The following is a 27812-nucleotide window of genomic DNA, read 5'->3' on the forward strand; positions in this document are numbered from 1 at the left end:
TGAAATCTGTTGTGATAAGATGGATTAGTGGAAAATAATTTACTAATCTTTTATTTGCAGTCAATTGGTTTGCAACTACTTTGTTGTGTTTGATTTTTCTACATAGTAAATAAATGATCTTCGATAATAAAAAAATGTTTTATGAGCATTGATATTTATGGCATAAAACAATAGTAATTGACTCCTTCTTTAATATAGTAGAGAGTTCTAAGTTTAGCTGGCTAATCGTCAGACGGGACATTTGCATCCAGCTGGCTGTGAGCCATAGATGCTGATATGACCCATCTGTTGGAAACTGTCAGCTGCTCATTCACGTCATTACAAGGGGTGGTTAGGGCAAACCCAGTCACTGGGGGAGTATTAGATGGGTTCAAACGGAAGTCTTCCAGTGTCACCCAGGCCAAAAAGTTATCCAGAACTCCCCCATTGAAACAGAAAGATGCATTATTTCCCTCAAGTATGGGAAACTTTGTAAAGGGGAAAACACAAACAACAAATTATTTTTTTGTGATCATAAGTGTACTTCTGTCATTGTGTTAACATTTTTGCTTAACATTTCAAACAACAAACTGCATAAAACACAGAACAGATTAGGATGGTTTACTTCAACTTCAAAGTATAGAGAAAGTGGTTACAGTTGATGGGAGCATTATTGGAGCTAAATGCAGGACAATCCTTGAATTAAAATGCTTATAGGTTACAAAAGACTTTAGACCCACCTCTTAAACAAACAACTAATATATGAAAAAAGAAACTTCCAAAGATCCAAATGTCCAAGTGTTGAAGAGGCCAAGTCCAAGTAGGACTTTAACCCAAATAAGAATTTGGTCAAGCTTTTCAAATTCATGTTCACAATACTACCTATCCAATCTTATTAAGCCCAAGCTACTTATGAAGACAGAAGAGAAAAAATTCAGTCACCAAGACAGCATAGCTGGAACAGTCTTAATTCTTAAAACATAATTATTCCACTGTTAATGTTGCAATGCTTGTGTAATTTATAAATACATGTTTATATAAATACCCATTTAATACCCTGTGCAATAATCTTGTATAATTATTCTGTCAAATACAAGACTTCAGCTGTTATAGTATATATATATATATATATATATATATATATATATATATATATATATATATATATATATATATATATATATATATATATATATATATATATATATATATATATACAATAAGAGTTTTCTTTATTTTCGTGGCTATGAAAATTGTAGATTCACACTGAAGGCATCACAGTTATGAATTCACACATGTGGAATTATATACTTAACAAAAAATGAAAACATGTATTACCGGTATATTCTAGGTTCTTCTAAGTAGCAACCTTTCGGTTTCGTTAACTATACCAAGAGCCAAAGTAAGTACACTTTACTGCTGCCAATGCTTGTAGCAGCTATTTTGAATGCAGGCTGGAGGGAATGGTTGGGTTGCATTGATTTCCCTACTAATTCCGACTTTTAGGGTATTGTGCTAAAAATGTCAATTTTTGAAGTTTGAAATTCCAACTCCTTTAGAAATTAGACGAGTCAAAATATCACTTTCTTACTGGATCACAATTAAAAGTAGTAGTAAAGATAACCCAGCAGCCAGCATAATAAAGAACTGTTGGGAATATTCCAAAATTTAAAAGAAATGGTTTTGTCTGGACAGGAAATGAATGTCCAAATTTGTGCAGCACTTTGTGACCCTGGTCTGTGAAAAGTGCTATAGAAATAAAGTTTACTTACTTACTTTACTTACAAGTTAGATGATGAGAAATTCTCTAAAAATAAAGCTATTAGCACAGCGCCAGCATGGTTGTTTCCAGATTAGATGTTGACTTAAAAATACAGGAAATTAGAAGATATTGGAAATATAACGAATTTGGGGTTAAAACTTATATATGATCTTATATCGTAGGCAATTGTATATAGTTATTTAAGAACTTACACAGATAGTTCACAAAATTCAAAAATAAATGTGGCAATAGGGAAATACATTCAAGAGTTTAATATATTTGTAAATGATTATTGGAACTTCTGTCTGAACACACAGTAGAAATGGTAGCAATAATGATCAGTTTACAGTGGGTGGAGGAGATTAGACCGGACAGGATGGTGATATGCACAGATTCAAAAGCAGCAATAGAAAGCTTTCATACAAAAAGAAAATATAGGAAAGATGTCTTAGAAACACAACAGAGTTTATTCAGGTTATTTAGATATGGAATAGGAATTCAGTTCTGTTGGGTACCAGCACATGAAAGGGTGAGAGGAAATGAAACAGCAGATAAGTTGGCTTAAAAGGGAAAGCAGATTACTGCTCATATGCCATTTGGGAAAGGGGAAGGTAAATCAATAATTAAAAAGAAAGAAATAGAACGATGGAAAAGAAAAAGTGTATATAGTTCAACCATCAGTATTATTTAAAGGCTATTGAGAAAGAAGCAGAACGGAAGAGATCATTTCCGCTAGACTAAGAACTGCGACACATACTTTAATGAGTTTTTGTTTATACATGGGAAGAGGAATAATGATTTATGTGAGGGTTGTGGAAGAGAAGAAAATGTAGACCATGTTTTAATGCTTTTCTATGACAGAAAGAGAGAGGATGAGGGAAGTAATTAGGGAAAAGGGGGAGAATGGAGTATTACGTAAAGGAAATTCAGGGTAATTAATAAAGCGTTTTATTTTTATTTTTACACAACTCAAAATAAAAAAAAATAGTAGATGGAACCTTAAAAGCTGCATAATCATGTACAATAGATGGTGGTATGCACCTATTAGTTGTTTGCAATCAGCCATTCAAAGGAAGGAAGAAGAAGAACTATACAAAGTTATGGGAAGAAGAAAAGAAAGGAAGGTGGTTCTATAAAATCTAAAAGAGAATTGGACAAATAAGAACAAAAAGGAACAGAACAGAAGAGATAATTATTTCCCGACTTAGAATAGGACATACAGGATTGAATAGGTCATTATTTTTTAAACATCAGACAGAGAAATGTGACTGTGGGGAAGATGAGACAGTGGGATATGTTGAGATGTAGGAAATATTTGATTCCGGGAAAAAAGTTAATTAGGAAACTTAGTAATATGAAAATGAACCGTGACAATGTTGAATTACTGCCAAAGGAATCAGGAAGCAGAGGATATACTGATTAAATTGTATAACAGAATATGTTTTTTTTTTTGTTATTTGCCATGTGGCCCACACTCCTTACCAGTTGGTGGCGGTAATGCTCACCTAACGTTTTTGCCAACCGCCATAAAAAAATCTCAAGAAGAAGAACGATACAAAGAAATATGGCGGCCGTCTCTCAACCGAGGATGGAGAAAGACGACGAAGACTCTTCTCTGTTGCCTTTAGTTCATGATATTATCAAGTGGTAAGAGCAAAGTGAAAGGAACAGTGTGCTGTAATGCACTTATGTACTTGTTTAGACCTTTCTAGCGGCGTTACTTAGCATGCTTATGATCTGTTAGCTAAAGCTATCTTACCTCTGAGATGGACAGGAAAAAGGAATTATCATTGAGGTACAGACATGTATTCTGGACTTAAGTAGAGCATTTTCTGTTGGGTTTAAATACATCTAGCCAAATAGAGATAGCTTGTTTTAGTCTGATTGTCCTGGCGCTTCATAAACAAACCATCGAGAAGTATCAGAGCTGCTCAGCAGAGCATAAACCTCAGCAGTGGAATGCTGTGGCAATATGAGAATATAACCCAAATAAACACATTATAAACGGTGGTAACAGTTTGGTGCTTTCAGTCTATTCAATACATTGATCTGGGATAATGGCCCTTGTCATGTCAACCAAAAACATTTTTTTTTTTTTATTGAAAACATTCATGTGACTGAAGCAGCTGTGCAGTGCAGTTTCTTATCAGTCAACCAAAACACTTGGAAGACTATTTAAACTAGTTATCTGAATATTAATCAGCAAAACTCACAAAACATTGCTGATGTTTGCACGGCTGCATGGTATGATCAGCTAATATTTATTACTATTAATACTTCTTTGTGCTCATAATACTCTTAACAATTAAAATGTAGATATATTTACTATGTTATGTTTTGTAAACTATTATGCTTTAAATTTTGTTGTTGTTGCTGCTCAAATATCATAGGTTTCTGAAATATTAGTGAAGAAATTACTTTAAACCACCTGGCAAGAACATTGACTAAAAGCTTTCCTTTCTTTTTATACTTCAAAATTATGAAATATATCCCTATTAGGGCTTAAACTAATGGTTATTTTGCAAATAATCGGTGGATTATTTTTTGATTAATCAATTAATAATCGGATAGCCAAAGGCTCCTTAATAAGAGTTTTTGTTCAATTCAGCCAGGTGAAACTAAAACTTTTCCACTTGAGGAGAACTGGATAGGGCATATTGAAAAGGTTTTTATCTAAATGCTATTTATTCATTTATTTTTTGCAATTCTTGTATAATTACTGATCTGTCAGCTAAAGTGTCTCTAAAGTGTTTTAGTGTTTCTACACTTCGGTAAGCGATTAATCGATTACTAAATTGGATGACGATTATTTCAGTAATCAGTTAATCACGATTAATCCAATTGCAAATTGAATTATCTGTCGGGTTTTTTTTTAATGAATGATAATATAGCAAAAGTTTCCTTAAAGAAGGAAGAATTTTTACAGAATTAAATCAAGGTGAAACAAACTTTTCCACTTGAGGAGTTCTGGATAAAGCATATTGACACACAAAGTTGTTTTGTCATGACTTGAACACGTAATTTTAAACATTTACTTAGAAAAAAATGTCTGCAATTATTTGCGGTTTTAAAATTAAAAAGTGCTGGCAGTTAAAAAGGAACTAGGACCAAGATTGTGAGTAACTGGCTAAAGGAGAAACTGTAGCCTTAGTGACCTAAATGTTTCAATTTCACTAAATGCTGCACATTGAATAGCAATTTTTAAGCTCCTAAAAGCAATGCTTGAAGTGTCAAAGTTTACCAGTGTTAGAAGTAAAATTTATCTTCTGTTTAAAGGCAATATTGTATATTGTATGTCTTTTTGCTACATATATATGTATATATATATATATATATATATATATATATATATATATATATATATATATATATATATATATATAATTATACCATATTTGCAGGAAGAAACTGTGCTATAAAAAAGTTAATGTATGTTTATAATTCTATAGACTTAGTTTTTCACAGAAAGTTTTTGAAATATCAGGGTTTTCTAAAAAAAGAATAAAATCTACATTTTAAACAATGTAATGGTTGATTACTGTAATAGTTGGATTAAAAACATTTAAATGTGGATACATTTCACATGTTTACCATGTAGGGTTGTAACTAACGATTATTTTAATAATCTGTCGATTTTTATAATTTTTTTTCTGATTAATAATCGGATAGCAAAAGGTTCCTTGAAGACTTTTTATGAAATTAAACCAGGTGAAACTAAAACTTTTATACTTGAGGAGTTCTGGATAGAGAATATTGACAGACGAAAAAGTTTATTTATTTATTTATTTTTTTTTATCTTAAATGCAATATGTTTATATTTTATAATCTTGGTATAACAACTGCTGTAAGTGGGTCGCTCTGTCAGCTAAAGGCATGTTTTAAAGTCTCTATTCTATATGTTGATTAAACAACTAGAATAGCAAAATAACATTCAGTGAATTAATTTGTCTTTAATTGTGTAAGTTTGCCCATTTATCCATATATATTTAGCTTGCAGATGAAAACACAAGAAAAGATAAATGTGAAGTTGATAGAGACAACAGCACTTTCACTACTGGTGCTTTTAAGCTGTCGGATTCACAGTAAATAAAACTTGTCTACGCTAAATATTTTTGATTAGGAATCCCATCATGTTTTTGTAAATCTTTGATATGTCCAAGGTTTTGATACCTTCAGGATGTCTGGTGGTCTGAGGATAGATGTTGACATGTTACCCTGAAAAAATGTGCTTATGAGAACGAGGTTAAAAACACTGAGTTTTGCTTTGTTTTTATTTTTTTTAAGCATGGACAAGGACAAGGATGGGCAGGAAGTTCATCAAGAGCTGACAAAGCTGAAAACCAAGATCCAGAAAGCTCGGGAACAAATCTCCAACATGCCTGGAATAGACAGCAGTCCGCAAGAGCAGCAGCAGCAGCTCGCCACTCTGAGGGAGCAGGTGCACACCAAAAACCAACTGCTGCAGAAATACAAAAGCTTGTGCATGTTTGACGTACCCAAAGCATCATGACCCTTGGGGTTGGATACTTCAGTGACTGATGGGGAAACATCATACTGGTCAAGGACATGGCATAGACATGAATTTTCCAGCAATGCAAGATGTTGAGAATCATGTTTTTTTTTGCATTCTTTTGTATGGGTTTGAGTGTAAACATATTGTTTTTCTTGTAATTATTTTGTATTAAAATAATTTCCTAAACCTTACTTTTTTATGGTTTTAATTCTTCTCTGGCACTTCTTTAATTTAGAGTCAGTTTAAAGGGTAAATTAAAAGAAATATGCTTAATGTTAAGGAAGGCATTAAACTTGTTTAGAAACAATTTTAAATCTCTGGACATTTTGTAGTTTTACTTCTGAAGATTTTAAGAAGAAAAGAAGGCTGGAAAATGTATAAACTGACTGTAAAGCATGAAATTAAATACAAGAGAAACAGGTTAGGAAAGTATGAAGTTTTATTTTTTCTTTATGCAAAAATATTGACAGACAAGATAAACATGTATTCATTTTGTTCAATCTGCTAAACAAACATTCAAAGTGTCATTCCATCTGTAAACGATGGCAAAATGTAAACATTTTTCCCTTTAATGCTGCTCTGAAAGAGACACTAATGTCACAGTCTTTTGAGAGCATCTGCTGCACCGTGCCTGGATCCCTATTTGCACTTAGTTCTTTTTTCTTATTTTTGGTCTGAATTCTGCAGGTCAGCTGAATATAGACATGCAACAGCTCCGGAAAGTGTCTTGCAAAGATATCAGCAAATAACACAGCCTTTCTCTTTGGCCTGGCCGCCTCCAATGGCTTTCTCTTTGATGTACATTAAGTCACTGTGCACGCTCGGTCTGCGCGCAAAAGGCGCAACTATCCCGTACGCGTTCCCATCCTTGCACCTCTTGCTCCTGAACGACTTTCTGTGCAAAACGTCGCAGTACTGCAGAGACACCTTGCAGTGTCGGTCTGGGCTCATCTCGTTGGGCAGCTTGGCCATGGTGAAAAGAGTCTGAAACATCTGGTCGACGTTTGTGTTCTTTTTTGCAGAGATCTCAAAGTACGCGCAGTTCTCGTCTCCGACCAGCTTCTCGATCTCTTCGTCCTGCACCTCTCTGTAAAAATCCCGGTCGCACTTGTTGCCGCAGATGACGAGCGGCACGTCCACTTTCTCCTTAGTTTTGTTGCGCAAACAGGACTTGGTTTCGTGGATTTGACGCTTCAGGCGCTGCACTTCTTGAAATGAGTCTCTGTTGTCCAAACTGAACACCAGGATAAAAACATCACCTGTTGAGACAAGAGAAAAAAAGTTTTAATATTTAATACACTGTAGAAAATTGATTTACAACAAATAAAGCGCGAAAATATTTACTTTTCTGTTTGTTTCTGAGCTAAACTCACCGGTTAGAATTGAAAGTCTCCTCATTGCAGGGAAAGGATGGTTTCCAGATGTATCAAGGATGTCCAGCTGGTAAACATCCCCTCTGATGCTGTAAAACTTTCTATGAAAGTCTTCAATAGTCGGTGTGTACTGGTCGTCAAACCTCTCGTTGAGAAACCGAGAGATGATGGCCGTCTTCCCAACTTTAGTGGAGCCGAGAATGACCATCCTGTGGCAATTCTTGGCCGGAATGTCGAAGTCGTTCTCGGATGGAGACATTTTCTTAATCATCGCTGCAGCGGGTTGCACCTGGTGTTCGGCGGTGCCTCGTCGGTGTGAGGAGAGTTTTTAGATCCAGTCAGTGATGGGGATAGTGAGAACACGCTCTGTCAGAAGGAAGAGGGGCTGCTGACGGAGAATTTATTGGGGAAGATCGCCGCGCCTCCATTGCGTCACGCGTCACCCTGGTGCGCCACAGGGAGCAGGAGCAGAGACCTGCAGTCAGAGCGCCTGGTTAGGCTGTGATAGTGCGTCAGTTTTTCACAGAAACTGGTCAGATCCAGGCTTATATCTCCATATGCTTGTAACTAAGTTAGAGTAGTATCAAAAAATCTGTTTATTCCACATATTTATATATAATTAATTAGAAATGTATGCCAATAGGATTGAACTGATGATTAAAGCGTAAAATTGGGTTTATTCTTGTGTAAAGGGAATTAACGTTTTCAGTTAAGGCTAACGTGATCATGCTGGAGGCTCGAAAGCTGCCTTGAAAATAGTCTCAGACATTCTCCACACATGAATATAACATACAATTGTTTTTATTTTAAAATAATCCTGTTGTTTAGAGAAAATAATTATCCAGACATATTTGTGGAAAGTTGAGTGGAAGGAAAAACGTTGTTGAAAAAAGTTCTACAAGATATATTTTCAGTGGTATTTTAGTCATCATTATTCAGCTATGTGAGATCAAAATTATACAGCCTCACATGGGAATACTTGGTGGAGGAGCAACAGCTCCTACTGCAAGGGTTCACAAATATAAACTTTAAGAGACATCTTGATTTAGCCCATAAATATCACTGTGATTCACAGATTGTAAAAAATGTTTGAAAGACTGTCACTCTTGTATGACATGAAGAATGTGTAAAATGTGTTTCTACTTCCTAATTTATTGTAGCGCTGGAGCTGGACAGAATATTAGGTACAAGTGGAAAAGCCACACAGAGTATGACAGTTGCAGATGGTGTGTCTGTGCGCATCGTTTTCTTGTTGGAACTTCAATGTGTCAAGCATAAGTGAGCTTTTACGCCCCATGTAAGTCAGTCTGACTGGCCAGGTGAATTTTATACACCAACAGGTCACATCCATTACAATGATAGCCATGGACATAAGTAAAAATAAGCTTTTCAGTGTAACTGAAGAGTTTTTCATGGTTTTCCCATTTGGTGTGTCACCCTGAGCAGAAAACCAGGGTGCCCATTCAAAAAAAACCCCCAACAGCCCAGAATTAAAGCAAGCATTTTTTTTAACCCTGATTGAACCTCAGATATTCTGACCTTTACATTGATTATAACGTATATCTTTGCTGCCTGGATAAAATGTGAAAATGTAAGCATAGTGCCAGTAAACATCACAGAGGATAAAAGGATGACAATAAATAAATAAAAAAGAAAACCTCAGGAGAAGTCCAGCTGGCTGTAACTACTGCCTGCAAGACATTCAATCCAATCTGTATCGACTTTCTCATATGGCCTATTAATTAAGGGAGCCCAAGATAGAGCCTGCCGTTTGTGACTCAGGCTTTGCTCATCCATTTTGCCTGCTTTAAGGACTCATCACCTTTCACCTATCCTCTCATCTGGGAAGAAGAGAACGATTGCTGGTTAAAAGGAAAGCCTATAACTCGATTCAAGTGTTGCCTGTGCTGCCACATGTGACAAACCTTCCTCTAGAACTCAGTTCTAAATTTTAAGTCAGATTTAACTCGCCACATTGCCTGTTTTTACCATTCCATTTACTCGGCTTCTACATGTGGGCTAGGACAGCATTTTAAAATCATATCACATCCCTCAAAATTCCTCACAATTTTCTTGTTATAAAGCAAGATGTAGATTTTTTTTTTTCAGGGCAACATGTGATGAACAAAAGTGGAATAAAAAAAAATGCTGCTTGCACTATATGGAGTTGCCCTATTTTATTTTTTAAAGGTTTAAAACCCGTGCAATCTTTTATCATATTGAAGAAATACGAATGTCTATTAGGTCCACAATAAGGATTTTGCTCATTATAAAAATTCAACGCTAGTTTCATGTTAACCTTATGAAAATATTCTCTAAGAGCACAAAAAGAAAATAATATATATATATATATATATATATATATATATATATATATATATATATATATATATATATATATATATATATATATATATATATATATATATATATATATATATATATATATAGATATATATATACAGTATGTATGTATGTCTTTATTCAGAATGCATGAGTTGAAGACAACCTTAGCCATATGTCTCTGTGTTTATCTCATCAAATTTTGTGAAACCTCATACCCACCAATGGTGGTGACCTTTTTTAGCCTTTTGTGGGGCAACAGGTTGAAATCAGATAGGTATACACCTAAGCCAGGTTTGTTCGAAGTCTCAGCCAAGGATATGTGCTTGGACAGTGAGGTGAACCCGTGCTACATCACTGACTATTGGTTAGAAATGTAAGCCAGCTTTCTCTTAGAGTTGCATAAAACATATCACGTGCAGAATAACACCATTAGCATGACACCGCAAGGACCTGTTCTTAGAAACAGCAGTTTAGTTGGTCAGTATCAAAGTTTTAAATCTCCTTAGCATTAGCCTGGATGAAGGGTGGTAGAAGGCTTTTTAATGCATTTACCAAATTTGGATTCATCTGCAAAATTACACCTCTCACCTCCTGTACTGTGTCTTATTCTTTCTTCACTAACTGACCATAGGATACCGTGTCCTCATTCTCAGTCACATGGAAAATGTTTTTTGTGCCCAAGTCAGTCTCTAGTCTGTTTTCATTGAGAGATGGACTTCTGCACACACACTATCCTGGCAACATGGTGCAGCAGAGTAAACATACGGGTGGCAGCCCCCCTCACGCCATGAACAATTATTCACATTATACTAATTTTCCTCTCACCAATGTTTGCTTTCGCCAATTAGTAGCAAAGACAGATAAGTTTTGAAAGAAAAAAATAAAATATAAGTGGGGTTTGTGTATGAGGACAAAATGCTTCACAGCTCATGTGGAAACATGTTTGCTGTTTTTTGTTTGCCCCATCCTCACCCTCTCTTCAAAGCCAAGTTATTTTGGAAAATAAGTCAAACCAGTACGACTCTAATCAGAGGGGAATGTTCTGTTTGTTTGCTTCTTAATGTTTGCCTCTTACAGAGACAAATTTGGGAAATTATTTAAATCTATTATTAATTTTTATTTCCTTGACATGGCTTTGGGATCCAGATGGTTATTTTTTATTTGCAGTCCAATTAAATATTTGCCTCCACAGCTGATCTGCATTTTATCTAATAAAAGTGGGGTGGGTGTAATTAATGATCTAATGTAGAGTTAAGATCAAAAGCAGATTAAGGTTTGAACAGATCCTTTCATCTGAGCAAAATGTTATCTGACTTGATTTTAGCTGATAATCATTGGAGAACAGTAAAGATTAGAGTGATGGTAAGGAGGCCTTTTAGCCTTAGAGACATGGATGAGTGGTACCACTTAAGCCTAAAAGTGTCTTGACTTCCACAAATACTTAGACTTTTAAAATATAATAATTTTTTTTTACTCTTCTTCACATCTCTTGGTTGTTTTTCTGTTTTGTACTGCAGGAGAAAGACAAAGTACCCAGGTAGAACTGACATACAGAGAAAAAGTAAAGCCTCCATGTAGAAAAACTCTAGACCAGGTTTTGAACCTGAGACCTTCATGAAGAAAGGGAATTGTGCTACAGACTGTGTGACACAGTCAAAATAAGGTAATGCAATCCTGTCTGACAAACAACAATGATAGAATTTGGTGCCAAATAAGATGGAGGATTCCTCTTCAGAACAAACAGCTATGTTTCTGAAATCATGTCACAACCTTTGTTTCTGAAATTGCAGCTTATATTTGCACTATTAGGACTGTGTTTGATGTTAAATATCAAATCAATGACCAATTAAAATTAACAGTATACAGGGACACTTGTTCGTGGCTGTTTAGTTGTTTTCCAGTAGAAGATTATTAAAAAGAAATTTTTTCTAGTACTTATTTAACTTTAAGAAACACAGATACTAGTAAATTATACTAACAATAATGTGTTTTTAAGTCTTAATTTCTGTTAATTATAATAATAACAATACCATGACATTTAAGAATATGATATCACATAAGCAAACATGAATATTTTTCCCCCCAAAATATATCTGTTGGATTTTAATTAATTTTGTACTTGCCCTCTATTAACTTTGCAATTACTTATCTCATTGTTTAGAACATAGACATACCTGTGCTAAGGGAACATCACTTTTTTTTTTTTATCTTTTGTTCCTTTCTTCTCAAAGATTTGTTTATTTCATGTGATATATGTTGGTGTGATTGTTCCTGAAGCTCTATTTTGGTTAATGCATTACTGCAAAAACTGGAGATTTTCTACTGGTATCAGTTTCCTGAACCAGATATCTTGAAGAAAAGGCAAGTTGATATTCAAAGAACTGTTAGTGCCACGTATCAAGTGACAAAACATTAAGTTCTTTCCAAGAAGAAAACCAATGAGAAACCATTGAAAGTCAATAACCAACGAGAAACAGATTATTCTTTTTAAAAATCAGATGTCAAACTTTTGCTCTAAAAATTTAAATTTGTCTCACACTTGCATCTACAAAAATATATATTTTTTAGCTGTATTTGTGCTCAGCAACTACAATTGTGATACAACGTTAAAAGTCAAAATAGAGGAATGAGGAGTTATCTGTCCGACAACATTGGTCATGTGCTTGTATTGTGACAACAGAGAAGAGAAAATTCTGAGAACTCTAGTTCCACATTGAAAGTCTAGAACTATCAGCTCTGAAATCTGCAGAGTCCGAGTAAAGCAGCTGATAGGGCCTGTCTGTGTTTCAGTGGGATTCTGGAGAAAACAGACCAGGCCACCTCGTGGTGTGTTTACATGCCGTGTGCTCTCGGTCCGTTGCGTGTCATGCAAGGCCACGGTGCAGAGAATCCAATGAATGAAGCATGATCCTATGATTTCCAGAACAAAGGCCTAAAACGTCAGAGCCAATCAACTGACTGCCTGTAGTCGGGCTTTGGTTTGCAAAACAATTGAGGGGTTTACTTGTCTGGCAATCTGTCAGCTGTGTTTTTATCTGCGACATGAGCAGTGATTTTACGCATGGTGCATGAGGTTGTAAATATATGAGTAAAAACATCTCCATCAGCCTATCATTTATTAGCTTTATGGTAGAACATTATAACCGAAAACAAAATCTGTTTAGATACTTAGTTTTCATGTACTTTTTGGAAAAACCTCAAATGATCGGTAATGATTTGGGAATGCTGGCCGACCTTGCTTGCACTGAACAAACAGCAGTTCACAGGGTTTGCCTCAATCGACCTTTATGCCTGGTGGTTAATTTCATAATGGACTCATAAGCAGTTTTCTGCAAATCATCTCATTACCTGGGCCCAGAGTCTGGGCTGGAAAGATTTCAGTCTGATCAATACTAATGTCCTCCTTTTTAGAACAATGAGACTAGATGCACTTTTTTTTTTATCTCTACTCTGAAATTTTTCTTAACTATCTAATAACGATTTACCATAACCCACCACCTCACCGCTTATACAGACCAGAAGTCAACCCAAACACATGGTGTCTGGTTTATGTCCAGCAATTACCTGAAGGATACTCTCTCTCTTATTTTTGCATTAAAACCTGCAGCAAAATAAGTTTTATATCTTGGAAGTACTATGAATGGTACCTTATGGGTATTTATTCTTTTATATCTTTTTCATATTTCACCAAGTTACAACCACAAAGATTCTGATAAGCTTATTGATTTTTTGTGAGAACACATGAACCTTAAGAGTAAATTCAGCCTGGAAGACTCTTATCAGGTTGAAATACAAAGTAGTGTGTTATGATCAAGTGGAAGAAAAAAGATGTATAGTTTATCACTTTTGGTGACAGGTGGTGTACATAAATATCACTGTCCTAACACAATAAGCTGTACAATCATCTCTCAGAGTAATGTCTTTTCAGTAACATGTCTATCAGATTTGCACATCTAGAAATTTAAAGTTTTGTTTACATACTCTGAATATGAAGACCAGCATTGCTGGAAATCAGCAGAACTTTATGCCGTGGTTAACTTGAAATCTAAAGAAATGTTGAAGATAATGTATTTTTTCTTGGATAAAAGAATGCTGTAGTATGAGCTCTGGTGTGTAGCACAATCCATTTTAGTGGAGAATCTGTTTTTTGTGCCATTTTAGCAATTAAAAAAATTAAAAAGATGAGAGTTATAGTTAAAGCGAGGCTGAGTGAACAGGGTGAGTTTGCTTCAGGCATTGTCCTGAAATGAACTGCCAAAAACAGTAACAAGTGGACCATAAAATTCTCTAGATTAATAAACAGCTGAATGCAAGTCAATCAGAGAAACAGTAAAATGCTTTTGGAAAACTGGCTTTATGTGCTTTATTTTTTTCCATGAAGCATTTAGCTGACTTGTGAAAGTGGAAACGAGCATCTCCAACTCTGTGTACTTCACTGAGCAGTGCCGTCAGTAAATATGGCCACAACTGAGTGATCTTATAAATGCTTAACTGTAGACGTCAATGAGCAGATGCCCTTTGCAGCTGTTTACGTAATACTAATGCTTTGACCAACAAAGAAAAGAGAAACTTAAAAGAGTAAAAAAATATATTTGTTTGTTTCTAACAAGTGCAAATTTGACCTTTATCAGTAAAATTTATGGAATTAATGTAAAAAGCATTGTGTTAAGTCATGGTTGCATTAAGACATTTGAACAAATATATTTCTGCTTAGGTACAATCTCCATGACTTAAGCTCCTATAGAACATTTTTGATAACTGCAAGCTTGACAGATTGAGGTGCACACCCCTAATCTCTCTGTTGAGGCAAAGTCAGAAAAATGAGACCACAAATGAGACAATAAGTGCATTTACATCTATTTGTGGTGGTAGCCATCAATGCTCTATCATTTAATTTTGATGTCATGACAATATTTGCAGCAGTTTGAAGCAAAGAATGATTAAAATGTTCATAATCCCGGTCTCAGTTTTAAGATCTAATTATGTTTCTTGATCACAAATATTTTCAAATTAAAAGCATATTCAGTTGACTATTGAAATAGTAAAGTATGTATGGTTTGTGTGTCAAGATTTGCAAACAGTGTTTGCTGTTGACATCTATGACTAAAATGAATTCAAAATGATTCACTTCTCACCACATATTAGCTGTTTGTGGGTCACCAAATGTTTTGCGTCAGGGGTAGATAGCGGTTTGTCACACACACCTGATGTGATTAATCCTAATGAGAGGATAATCATGATTCACCACATTCCAGATAATTGTCTACGATCAGGTCTGATGTTCGACTGGGGAATTCCAAATATTAAAAACATAAACAACATGTCTTTATTTGGTGGCCTATAGTTTGTGTAGCATTTCTGCAAAGTTAAATATATTAACCCCCTCTAAGTTCTTTTTACTATATGCCATGCTACCGTACATAGCATATTATATTATCTATTTACAGATAACCTAAAAAAAAAAAAGCTGTTTGTTAATATTCAGTCCCCCTGGGTCACTGCTTTCAGGGTCATCTGTATCTAACTGAAGTGTTTCTTTTCTTTATTATCATTTATTTTATATAGGTCTCATGGTTTTCAATTAAATCTCTTCAGTTGTATCATATAGTTCTGAAGAAAAGCTTCCCCACAGCATGAGGCTGCACATACCATGTTTGACTATGGAGATGGTGTGGTCAAAGTCCTTCACCTGTGCTTTTTGTTGTAATTTAAAAATATATATATATGGTTTGGTTAGGTAAGATAAAAAAAAAAAAAACAGTTTGCAAAAATCTTCTTTGGAGGCTAAAACTGTAATCATATTTTGATTGTTCCATTTATTTATCTGTCTATTCATTTATTAATTCCCTTCCACTTAAAAGAGGTAGAAGGGAAACCCAGACATTTATCTGCCTTATGGAAGCAGCCACCTCATTCTGAAGGAATTTCCTGACTTGAAGCAATATAAAATGAACACAAAATAGAAAGATCACCAATCCTTCTAATTTCATAAAATTAAGAATACTAGATTTGAAAATACTCTCTCAAATTTAAAATAATAATATATGTTTTAACATCTACATGTTACATGTATGGGAGAATATGCTCACTAGATAGTATGACTCACATCAGTATATCATAACACATGATAAATATCACACCCCTCTGTGGCCCTTCCTCTGTTTTTGTTTACCTTGATACTTTGTAACTGACTCAAATTCTAATCCAGTTTGATGCTAATTTCGCAAACCGCTGAGGTGGTTACTACACAGCAGTTAACACGGATATCCCCGCTGTTCAACTAATAAGGCATACATGCATATTACATTCAAATAATTACATAGGATGCATGAACAGTCATGGCCAGTACACTGGTGGTCTTCAGGCTGAAAATATGACTGAGTCTTTGAAATGTTTGCTGATATCTGCAGAGTTCGGGTCTGTCTCTGTGATTTATCAGGTGTGTAAACAGGAAAGCATCACAAGGATATCAAAGTACACGTGGACATGATAAGACAGGCAGTTAAGTTGTAGCACCTTTCTTTTTAAGTAAGGATTTCTGATTAGTTTCACAAAAGAAAGATGCTGCAATTCCTTTTTTACATATTGACTTGTTTTTTTAAGGAAGCAGAACCCAGACAATTGAGCATTAAACAGATTTGTGCTTAGTAAAATTCAATGTTTCCAAAGGATATTGTTTTAAAAAAAGGGTGTATATAAAATCAAGCCAAAAAAATTAAACACTATTATATTTTTCAAACAGCTCTACATGTAGTAAACATGGAGAGATGATGTAACGATGAGGTTAAACTGAAACCAACGCTCTTGATGTTTTGTGGGACTGGAAAAAGAAATGTGACCTCAGGGTTTGATCTCCTTTTTACAGAAAATGTTTGGTGATATGGCCAATCTTTAAAAAGATAGCATGTATTCACAGGAATGCTATGTCCTGGTGACCTTTATGCTGGATACTTGAAAATTACATATGCTGTGGAAGATAAAAGCTTTAGCATCCTTATGAAGTGTATCATAGCTAATTAGCAGAAAAAGATTAATGAGAAAAAAATTATTACAATTTTCTATCAGACAGGAGATTTATAGTGCAGTAATTTTTGTTCTTCATTCTTTATTTGTTTTTTAGTAGTGGCTGCAATCATTTGCTATTCAGTCCTTCTAATCGTTGAAGCATATTTTGCAGAATGCAATTAATATATCAGGATAGAAGACAAACTTATATGTATTGTCCTAAAAACAAAAAAGGAGTTCATATCTTATAAAGATTAAATGAAGATGATGTAAAACTATCTTTATGATATCAATTGAGCTCACATTTACAATCCTTCTATTAAAACGAACCTGTCCAGGTGGGCGATTTGGATGGCAGCTCCCTCACTTCTGCTTGTCGCCCTGTCAGCTGCTCAGTCTGTTGTGTTACAGCGCTGCCTTAGATTCTGTACAATTTCCAACATCCTCCCTTGCAATTCTCATATTGAAAAGTGGCCCAAATGACACCACTATGATAACTGTTTTTTTGTATAAACCATCTGCTCACCTTCTGTTTCTCTTATAGACTCTTTTCTTCCTTCACTACTCTAACTGAACACCTCCAAAGTAACAAATTTGCTAAACAAATTTGATACCTACAGGTTGAAAGTCTTAACGGTTATTGTTACATCAATGTAGCCTGCTTAATTTGATGTTGGATGCAGGCTTGAGTTAATAAAGTCAATCAGGCAATTAAAGTTCCATTGTGATATATCTCTTGATGAAGAAAAAACTGTCCTGGAACATGTAGAGAACCAGTTTTTCTATCAAAGGTATACATGAAATACTATGACAGATTAATAAAAAAAAAATAAGTATTTACTGATTTTGACTGGTAGCTGTGTTTCTAGAATACATTCTGTCTGTTTAAATTTGCATTGGATAAAAGAATGTTGTTAAAACACTAAAGCATCCATCCTACATATAAACTGTTTAGGTGGTGGTATAAAGCACATTTTCCTTTCTCATTTGGGACTGCTAATGTGCCTTGTTTAAGCCCCCTTATGTACCTGATTGTTTCAATTTCAGGTGTTTTCTTGTTCTGTTTTCATCATTATGTGCTTCTGTTGCTGCCTTTCATTTGTTTTCAATTTTTATTCAATTGTCATGTTAATTTTTAGTTTCGATCCTACATTCCATTTAGTTTCCCTTTGGTCATTGTTATCTCCCCCCATCAATCTCAGCCTTAAGTCTCCTTAATTGTTGTCCATTTCTCAGCTGATTACTCCCAAATCTTTGCCTTGCCCTTTACCCTTTCACTGTCCTAGTGTTAAAAAAGTTGGTTTTACATGTATCTTTACTGGTGTCTCCCATTTCTTTGCTTGTTGTCATCATGCCTAGTTTTGTACCTCATCTATTGTTTATATTTTCTCCATTAAGCTCTTTATCTTACCACGCTTCTCTTAAAGCTACAGTGTGTAACTTTTAGCGACATCTAGCGGTCAGACTGCAGACTGCAGCAACATGAACATCCCCCCCCCACCCACCGCTTCTCCCCCCCAACAGTACGGCGAGCGTTACGGGACAAAATGTCTTCCACGCAACTGCATCACCTACCTTCTCAAGTGATGAGGTTTGTTTACATAGATAATTTTAAAGATAGTATTTCATTAGTCTGTATACGGTATAGATTTCATGTAGACTTAAGATAATAAATATACCCGTTATTTTTTCTACATCGTTGTGACATTTTGGCGATCTCGCAATCACTAGTTTGTTGGCTCTGCGCTGCCGTAGCGCAAAGATGTCTGCCTCCATGGCTGCGAGACCCGCTCCTATGTAATTATAAATAACGAATTCTAAGGCAACGCAAATATTAAGGTTAAGAGGCTGAGCTCGTAGATGATGATAAAACAACATAGTTATGTATAATATATTACATTTCTGACTGTATATCCCTGTAATTATTACACGCTGTAGCTTTAAAGGTATAGAGGACAATCTTTTATTTCCAGGTGGATCATCTAAATAAGCGGCCCTCAATCATTCTGTCAATCATTGTCAATCATCCCACGTGCTAGTCCCATTAGCTATATATTTTACGTATTCGCACTTTAAATCTGCGGTGAGCAGCAGTTTAAGACATTCATTTAATCTCACCTTTCCATGGTTCTTTGAAAATGTTCTTTGAAAATGCCTGAGGGTCGTAAGAGAAAAAGTGTCTAAGAAGTGCATGAGTAGAAAAGAAAGGCCTCAGAAGAGGCAGATACATCCCGGAATGCTTTGTGCGGAGAGCGCTCCTTGCAAAGCATTGGGTGATTTGCTGTCACAGCGGGCTAATAACAGTGACTAATAACAAAGATGGCGCTGCGTGATGCAGGAGGAGTTACGTGACCAACGGTAGCAAAAAGTAGCGATCATCCGTCCAAACGGTCAGTCCCCGCTCTATACAGTGATTGAGGGATTTAGGAGTTAGGGCGGATGTTTGGACACAGTAAGCTTGTATGAGCTATGAAAACAGCAACTTTTAAATGGAATATGCATGAGGAGGTGCATGCTCTTGCATGCATTTAATAGCTGTTCCCTCTCGGCGTGGTTACAGGGATATGCATGTGCTTTTTTGTGCTTTTTTTTTAAAGTGGAGAGGGCAGGTCTTTTAAAAAATTGGTGAAAATCCTTTGCTATACCTTTAAGTGTTCATTTGCACCTCGATCAAGATTCCAGATAACGCCTCAGGATAAGAAATATATTGGTAAAATGCCTTTACACCTAAACTAGAGATACTAGAGATATGGACAGTTTTGTATTAAACTGGATTGCACCAAATCACAAAGCTTTAACTGGTTTGTTTGAACATAATGTTTACTGCGGTGTCTTCCAAATACCCTCATCTTAAAATAACAAAACAGCATAATGATGTGATTGAATATTGATATGCAGACCATAGATCTGCACCAGTGATGGTATGCCAGTATGTTAATATATATACCAAAAAAATAATAAAGATCTAAGCCAAATCTTTGAATAAAAAGGTGTTAGATTTGGAAAAGATGAATTTAATAAACTGTCCATTTAGTGTTCATACTCTGTTCTCGGCAAGAACATATTGTAAACCCTCGATGGTGTGTTTACAGTGGATGTTTACAGGATGGTGGTATGCAATGGGCCTCAGAGCTGCTAAAGGCTTTGAGACTTCCAGAATGGCTCTGACTAAAAATTATGAAGAACAAACTTATGCTTTTAAATATAGGTTTAATACCAAACTTTAGGCAGATTATTCACTAAATAATTGGATAGAATTATTACAACAGAATGATGCAAGCATATTTTTTTTTTGCCTATTGGAAATTATATGATTGTTTTGAATTTTTTCCCCCCACAAATCACATCCCAAAGAAGAAAATGTTTCCATTTTCATTTAAGGAAAATCTTTTTTTTTTATATAAAAAAATAAAACTATGTCTCTTAAAAAAGCAACATATTTCCTATTGAAGATATTTATGAAAAATTTAAGCTGTATTTTTTCAAAAGATTGTGAAATGTTTGCAGTTCTAAACATATTTTTTTTTTTTGACTAAGAACCAAAATGTCTCTTTGGAATATAAAGGTTGTAGATCGATGCATAAAACGAAATGTATGCAATCTCATATGAACAGGACCTGTTTGTGCCATAAAAAGCCCAAAATAACAGTTGTTGTAAATTGGTGCAATACAAGCAGACCGAACTGAATATACTGAAATGAAATACCTGCTTTATCCTGTGTGAGTCATCACAAGTGAGTGTGTGCCCATCCCCAGAAATCCAGAAATACCTGGTAATAAGACAATTTTTGAACATCTGTCCTTCTCTAGGCACGTTTTTTTTTTTTATCTCAGTCTGCTGATAACTGCAAGGACAATGCATGGAATAACGGTTAAATACGTGCAAATTAAATATGTGGGATATAAATGCCTTGAGTGTCGTTATAAGAGAGCTAAAACCACCCCCCTTTCCATTTAGAAATTGCTGAAATAGAATTTCCTCTCCTGTTCCTGGAGCTAAAAATAGAAGGTGGTATTATTTCTGTGCTTTCAGACTGTAAAAGAACACAAGGCCATGTTCTAGCGGAGGTCATTTCCTAAAGAGAACTCCTAGACCCTGAACAGCCATTATAACAACAGGCTCCAACCGAGTACACAGGTAAAGATGGACTTGTCTGTATAGGCTGCCTGTTAGCTTGGCACCAAGCTAATTACATCTAATTAGTTCAGACCGTTTTGAGTGCCTTAGTGGCAATATGGCGCCACGGGGCAGAACAAATGTTCTGTAATGTGATATAAGGCAAAGAGGTGAGAGCCAGTGACCATACAGAGATGACTTCTGAAACACATGTCTACATGAACCCATACACACAATACATGACCTTCATTGCACTCCTTTACCTGAGCTCCCACCTAAACCCAGAAGCCCAAGACCTTGTTTTCAGTCTGCGTCATGCAGCTGCTGGGTTTAGTCCACCTTTCAGATCTTGATTTACACAGCCATGTTTACGGAGAGCGATAGTGATCATTATCCCCGTAATGCAACTCTGTGCATCCACTGTAGCTCTGACTGTGACCTCGCAGAACCTGACTACTTAAGCCCTACCAAGCACAAAGAGTACTGGAGCATTTTTGCAGACACTGGGTAATTGTTTGTTCTTGTTTCAGGAGGATTTAACCATTAAAAATGTAAATTTTTCCATTGAATATGAAAAAATAAAACCTTACTAGGAAATGCATCAGAAAAAAACTGCTTAACTTTCTAAATTACACACAAACAGAAATTTATTTCTGCAACCTTTGTCATGTTAGTACCAGAAACTTGAACACACTTTCTGGAGATTTTTTTTTTTTTTACATTAGATTATTATTGAGAAATGCATTTATAAATTTGTATTTCATTTGCATTTCTTTTGGTAGTTATTTCTACCAGATTTGCAAACACATCGAGTAAAGGGTTTAATCCGCTTACTTTGCAAAATACTTTTCACTTACAGTACATTGTCGGAACACAACACAGTCGATATCCGGTGAGGGAAAGCCAGTATCAGCTTGTACCAGCTGTGGTGAGCTGGAGGGGAGAGTCAGATACCTGAATATCTGTATGTGTTGACGTTTCATATCCGCCTTCATCTCAGCCACTGTCAAACCAAAACGTTTAGATTTTTTTAGGCCAATCTGTGTTGGATTAAATGAAATATTTCACATATTAAAGGTAAATGTAATAGTACAAAATTCCTCTAATTCATATCTCTGGATTAAATATTTTCCACACTCTGATGGATTGGTTGGGAAAACAACCAGTCTAGTTGGTTTAACCAACTTTGGTTAGATTAACCAATATATTGGTCAGAAACTGACCAAGCCATTGATTTCGGTTCAACAGATTTAATTGGTTAACCAAACAACCAATAAAAAATAGTAGCTGATGGTTTACTAACCTGACTTTTTGGCTGTAGTCAAGTGTAGTGCATAATAGTTATGTACCTAGAGAACAATTACAGTGATGTGTACCTTTACAGTAAGCAAATCATGGTGTTAATCTTAGTTTTAACTTTTGTATAAACTAGTTTTTAATTCCTAGTAGTGAGAGTGTTGTTGAATGCAGGAGTTTGACCTGCAATCAAAGGGTTGTTGATTTAAGCTACACTAATTAATCAATATTTTTGTGAAAGAAAGCAATGGTTTACCCTTTTACCATTATTGGTTAAAAACACTACCAAAATAGATTGGGTGTTTTAACCGAAGACTTCAAACTACCAACCAGATTGGTAAAATTCAACTGGTTTTTTATCGTATTGTCCAATCTGTTTTTAGGGTGCATATAGAATTATCAAGCGGCATGAATGGTTTTGTAATTTCAAATAGTATAACTGATTTCATTGTGCAGATACATTTGCATTGCTCATATGCTCTGGCCACACTTATTGAACAACACTGTACCCATGACTTCTGAAAGGGACATGCAGGTTTAAGTGATCCTCATCCTGTGTAGGTGATCTGCAGACTCAGAATCAGCCTTTATTACTTCTGCTCTTGTAAACAGACCAGTAAAAAAAATTCCTTAAATCCTCAGTTCTCTATTTTTTCCGTTAAGAAACTGGAGTAATTGTGTATGGAAAAATACCCCTTACCCTAAGACATGCCACGTGATGTCAGCCAGATGGTGTAGGTCAAATAACCTGCTTACTTATTGAGACCTGCACCAATTGACCCTTTCTACATGCAGTATGTATATGTTTGAACATGTGTCTAATTTAAAGAAAAAAGCTCTGTTCACATGGACAGCATATGGACAGAGTTGAGGTGTTTACAAAATATGCTGTATGTATAAAACCATCCTCTCCCTGCTGTCTCAGTTGCTGGCCCTCATTGAAAGTAAGGATTCATGTGATAATTTAAAACCACCAGTGCTATAGTGCAGTTAACAAATATAGACTCAATTCAGCCTTATAGTAAAAGAGTTTAAAAATAAAAGCTGTTTACATTGAATCTGTTGTTAAGTCCATAATGTTGTTTTGCATTGTGTGTCTATGTTTTTATAGCTTACTAAGCCATTCCTAATATTCATTTAAGATCAAGGAGAAGCAAGATGTATGTTTCATTTAATGAACTAAAACATTACAAAGATAATTTCAGAAAAAACTAGAAAAGCACTCCACTGAGTAGCAAACTTTGCCCCAACTTATCACTTACACCTATAGCTAAAACTCACACATGATCTTGATAATTAAATGGATTGTTCCTTGGCATGAGGCACACCTCTGATAAGACATGACCATAAAATTTGTCCATACATTTTCAATTGATCCTGATTCAAACCAACAATGTTTCCTTTCCTTGTGCTGTTGTCTTCAGTAAAATACCTCCAAACTTGTTGAGTCCGATGCTGAGGCGGTCAATAGTCATGACTGCCAACCTCTGGTTTAGTGGGGAACTGCTTGTTCCGCCAAATATCTAGATCAAATGTTGCAGATCTAGATCTGCAACATTTAGCATCATCCTTGGTCCAACACACCTGATTCAAATGGTTGAATTACCTCCCCAATCTGCAATCAATTTCTACATCCCTGATCAAGACTGATGGACAGACCTTGCTTACCGAGTGCTTTTTAAGGCATATCCCTCCGCTACTTGGGTATTAGAAGATTTGACAGTTGATTTTCTCCTTTCAAGTGCTTCTAAAGATCCTACTGGTATATTGTATATCTTCCACGTGTAAAGAATGTTATCCTGAATTTATAATGACAATAACCTTTAAAGAACTTTTGGATCTATATTATTTCATTTTATGATGGACCTGATTTTAGAAGATTCAAAATAAGGAATACTGAATTGAAAGAGCAAAATAAAATAGTGGATGATCTAAAAAAAAATGCTAGTCTATGTAGTATATATTTTTTGTCTATGCTAGTTTATTGTCTAAAACAGTAAGTCTAGTTATTTCCATTCAGGTAAGTTTGTTATGTCTATTACTGGAGTGTGACAAAAAAAAGTAGTAAGGAGTTACTTCTCATTTTATCAAATCATACATTTCCAGAGATGGCAAAAGTACTCACTTTCCGTACTTGAGTAAAAGTACAGATACTTGTGTTAAAAAATACTCTGGTAAAAGTGGAAGTACTGATTAAACTTCTTTACTCAAGTAAAAGTAACAAAGTACAGGCTTGTAAATTTACTTAAAGTATAAAAGTAAAAGTAGAAACCACTTTTTTCATGCCGTTGCCTACATTTTAAATGGATGTCTGCCAATAGGACTAGATCTCCGTTGTGTTCATTTTCAATCATCTCGTCGTCCATGCTACTATGCTAATGCCACCGCCACCAAGCTGCAATGATTTGCCGCCAATGAATACCGCCAAATCTGTCGATTCATCTTGTAGTGGTGCGTCAAATGCAACGTAGATTCCCATCCAATTAGATTGAATTTGGTATTGATGACGTGAAAAATAATAACGGTAACTCCATTGAAATGATTCAAAACTAAAGTAAGGAGCCAATTTTTAAAAATGTAAGGAGTAGAAAGTACAGATATTTGTGTAAAAATGTAAGGAGTAGAAGTAAAAAGTCGCCATAAAAATAAGTAGTAAAGTAAAGTAAAAATATCAGAAAAATCTACTTGAGTACAGTAACAAAGTATTTGTACTTCGTTACTTCCCATCTCTGTACATTTCCCTCTGTGATGTAGTAGGTCAGGTCTTTGACTTTAATGTGGAGACTAGGAATCAATTGCAAGCAACATTAGTAAGCACCAAAGATGAACTAGCAGCAAGTCAAGATTAAACAGAAGGGGGGTTAGTTACTAGTAGTGCCTGGATACAATGTTGACTATAATGTACAAATGACTTGTACTATGATTTGAAGGAACCTGCAAACATACTTCCTATTTATTTTATGTAATAAAAATGTTTTTGTGTCTACCAAATAGCCTGGACAGCCATCCAGAGATTTAATATCAGCATAAGACAAGGCCCTTAAATTAAAGAAAAAGAAGACTTGACAAAATTTCAATGTTTATTAGTTTTATTTTAATTTAGGCTGATTAGAAAAAATCACCAAAAAATGCATATAAGAAAATAAAATCGTTGGGAAAACTCATTGATTTCTGATGGTGTACAGTAGTTTCTGAACGAGTAAATCCCCAAGATAAACTAAGCCTGACTGTTTAGGCTCGTCTGCAGCAGGATAACTGCAGATAATTATTCACTATGGTAACTTATGTGTTACTGCATTTGTGAAAAAGAGTCAATGCTTAAATAAGCCAATTTATTTGAAAAACTGACTCTACCAATAATGGCAACAGACATCACTTACAGTATATTGACCATTAGGACTTTAACCCATATTCATTTTCTTTAAAAAAGGTGTTAAATTTCTTCCTAATGAAGATTACAAAAGAGTTCAAAGATGTTCACAGGATGCTTATGCAAGAGCTTCCCATGTCCGAGGTAGAGTGTGTTTTATTAAGTTCTGTATGCACAGGATGTACCATAACAATTAGCCACCTAGGTTCATAACGAGCCATAATTATGCACAGCACAGACTGCCGAGATCTTCCTTTAATCACTGTAATTGCATGCATTATCACTCCCCTGCAACAAACTGTGTTTTAGCTTCTCTGCAGAGCATGTGAGCATCTTAATACCCGGTTTAATTACAGCAACAGGACAGTACTTACCAATATGTTTTTTCAAGCATTCTGCAAGATAGAAATATGAAGCAAGCTTCAAAAGGTTGTTAAAGGTTGCTGTCTGTAGATATGAACTAAAAAGCTTTTTGTAATTTCTCAAATAGTTTATTTCAGCCTTCTTTCTGCAAAGTAGTTGTAAAGTTACAGCATTTTAAATGAAGAAAGAAGCATCAAAACATGGCCTTTAAAGTGTTGTTCAGAAAGTAGGGTCTAATAAAAACACACTATAGAGAGACAGCCCTTCAATCTGAGTTTCAAATGGAGCACCACCAGCTGGGGGGGTTATCAGACAGATCTTCTCCGTCATTAAGGAGACAAGGACACACCTGCCAGAACAGAGACCTCCACTGGAGTGTTTGTTTGTTCTAAACCCAGTGACACATGGTGCCTATTATGACGGTCCTTTAAATTTACCATAGCTAGATGATGTTGGGTAAATTATCATAAATAATAAAAATATGCTAAATTCATAGTTTTCAATTCTGCACCACAAATGTATTCAAAAGGCTTCCAAGTTTTCAGTCAAATAATCTTTGAAAAAGTGTAATTCTCCTCAGAAGGTTAAAACCTTTTTGAACTTTCTGCTCAAAAACAATGAATAGCTGATATATTTTTTTGAGACCAGTTTTATGTGGGGCCCTTTATCATTGTCGGTTAGTGAGGTGTTAGTATAAATGAGATGTTTACATATATTCATTGTTGACTTTTTTCATATTTCACGTAATGCCTTTTATGACACGTATGAATAATTCTTGTTGTTTCGTTTAATAATTTACTCAATATGAAACTTGAGACAAGGTTAGAAAATTGAATAAAAGACTACCACTCTGAGCAAGAACACTGCTCCCCGGGCATGGGTTAAACACAGATGTAAATTTCTCCAGTGTGAGATCAATAGATTTCAATTATTATTATTAACTTTTTTTTTTATTTCATTTTTTAAGTGCATTAATCTGAAATGGTTAAACATATATAGTTAAGAGTCTCAAATGCAATCAGTGAGGTTATGTATATTTTACCTGGATAAATAAAAACTATTTTATCAGAAATGTTAGAGCTGATCGTAAGTGGTTGGTTTATTGGGTGAGTTTAACATCCAACTGCAATGAAGACAAAGCTGTCTGCTCCAAATGTAGTACTTTTTGCTTAGAGGACACTAGTAGAATTTTACATGGAAAATTTAGATCGTTTGAAATAAATAGTTATCGTCAAAGGAAAGAAAAAAGATATATTTTGCCATGATGACAAAAACTATAGTTCAATGCACCAACATTAGGATTTCAATAAAAAAAAAAAATTATGCAGGGTTATGTTAGAATGCTAATGTGAGGCTGTTTTGGTGCTGATGATACAGCAGCATCTACAACCAAACCAAACCACAAGTCGGCCAAAAACTTGAAGATAGCTGGGTGCCTCAAGAAAACAAGTGTCTCCTGGGGTTATGTGAATTTTTTTTCACTGACACACAACTCTGCCGACTTTATTTTATTTTATTTTTTACACAGAGTTTGATTTATATTCATACTAAACACACAAAGAATTCCATCAATAAAATACAAAAAACCCACTAGTGGACCATGCTTTTGTTTAGTGTATTGTGACTTTATATGCAATCACAAACTTGTTTCATGCAGTTTTCTGCCTTTAATCAATATAATTGATTTT

The 27812-nt window shown here is 35.1% G+C and overlaps 2 protein-coding genes across 2 annotated transcripts; one reads left to right on the forward strand and one right to left on the reverse strand.

The window, feature by feature from the left end:
- Nucleotides 1–3239: 3239 nt before the first annotated feature.
- On the forward strand, nt 3240–6445 carry med9 (mediator complex subunit 9). Its single transcript, XM_038270089.1, has 2 exons — nt 3240–3388; nt 6026–6445. The coding sequence occupies exons 1-2, from the start codon at nt 3306–3308 to the stop codon at nt 6249–6251; spliced, it is 309 nt and encodes a 102-aa protein (XP_038126017.1). The 5' UTR covers nt 3240–3305; the 3' UTR covers nt 6252–6445.
- Nucleotides 6446–6675: 230 nt separating this feature from the next.
- Nucleotides 6676–8013, reverse strand: LOC119773196 (dexamethasone-induced Ras-related protein 1-like). The gene is made up of 2 exons (XM_038270081.1): nt 7628–8013; nt 6676–7513 (listed from the first exon to the last, which is right to left on the reverse strand). Exons 1-2 carry the CDS (start codon nt 7896–7898, stop codon nt 6993–6995), a joined length of 792 nt encoding a protein of 263 aa, XP_038126009.1. The 5' UTR covers nt 7899–8013; the 3' UTR covers nt 6676–6992.
- Nucleotides 8014–27812: the final 19799 nt, after the last annotated feature.

The sequence above is a fragment of the Cyprinodon tularosa genome, unplaced genomic scaffold (assembly GCF_016077235.1).
Source record: "Cyprinodon tularosa strain WSP-4 unplaced genomic scaffold, ASM1607723v1 ctg75, whole genome shotgun sequence".
NCBI lineage: Eukaryota > Metazoa > Chordata > Actinopteri > Cyprinodontiformes > Cyprinodontidae > Cyprinodon > Cyprinodon tularosa.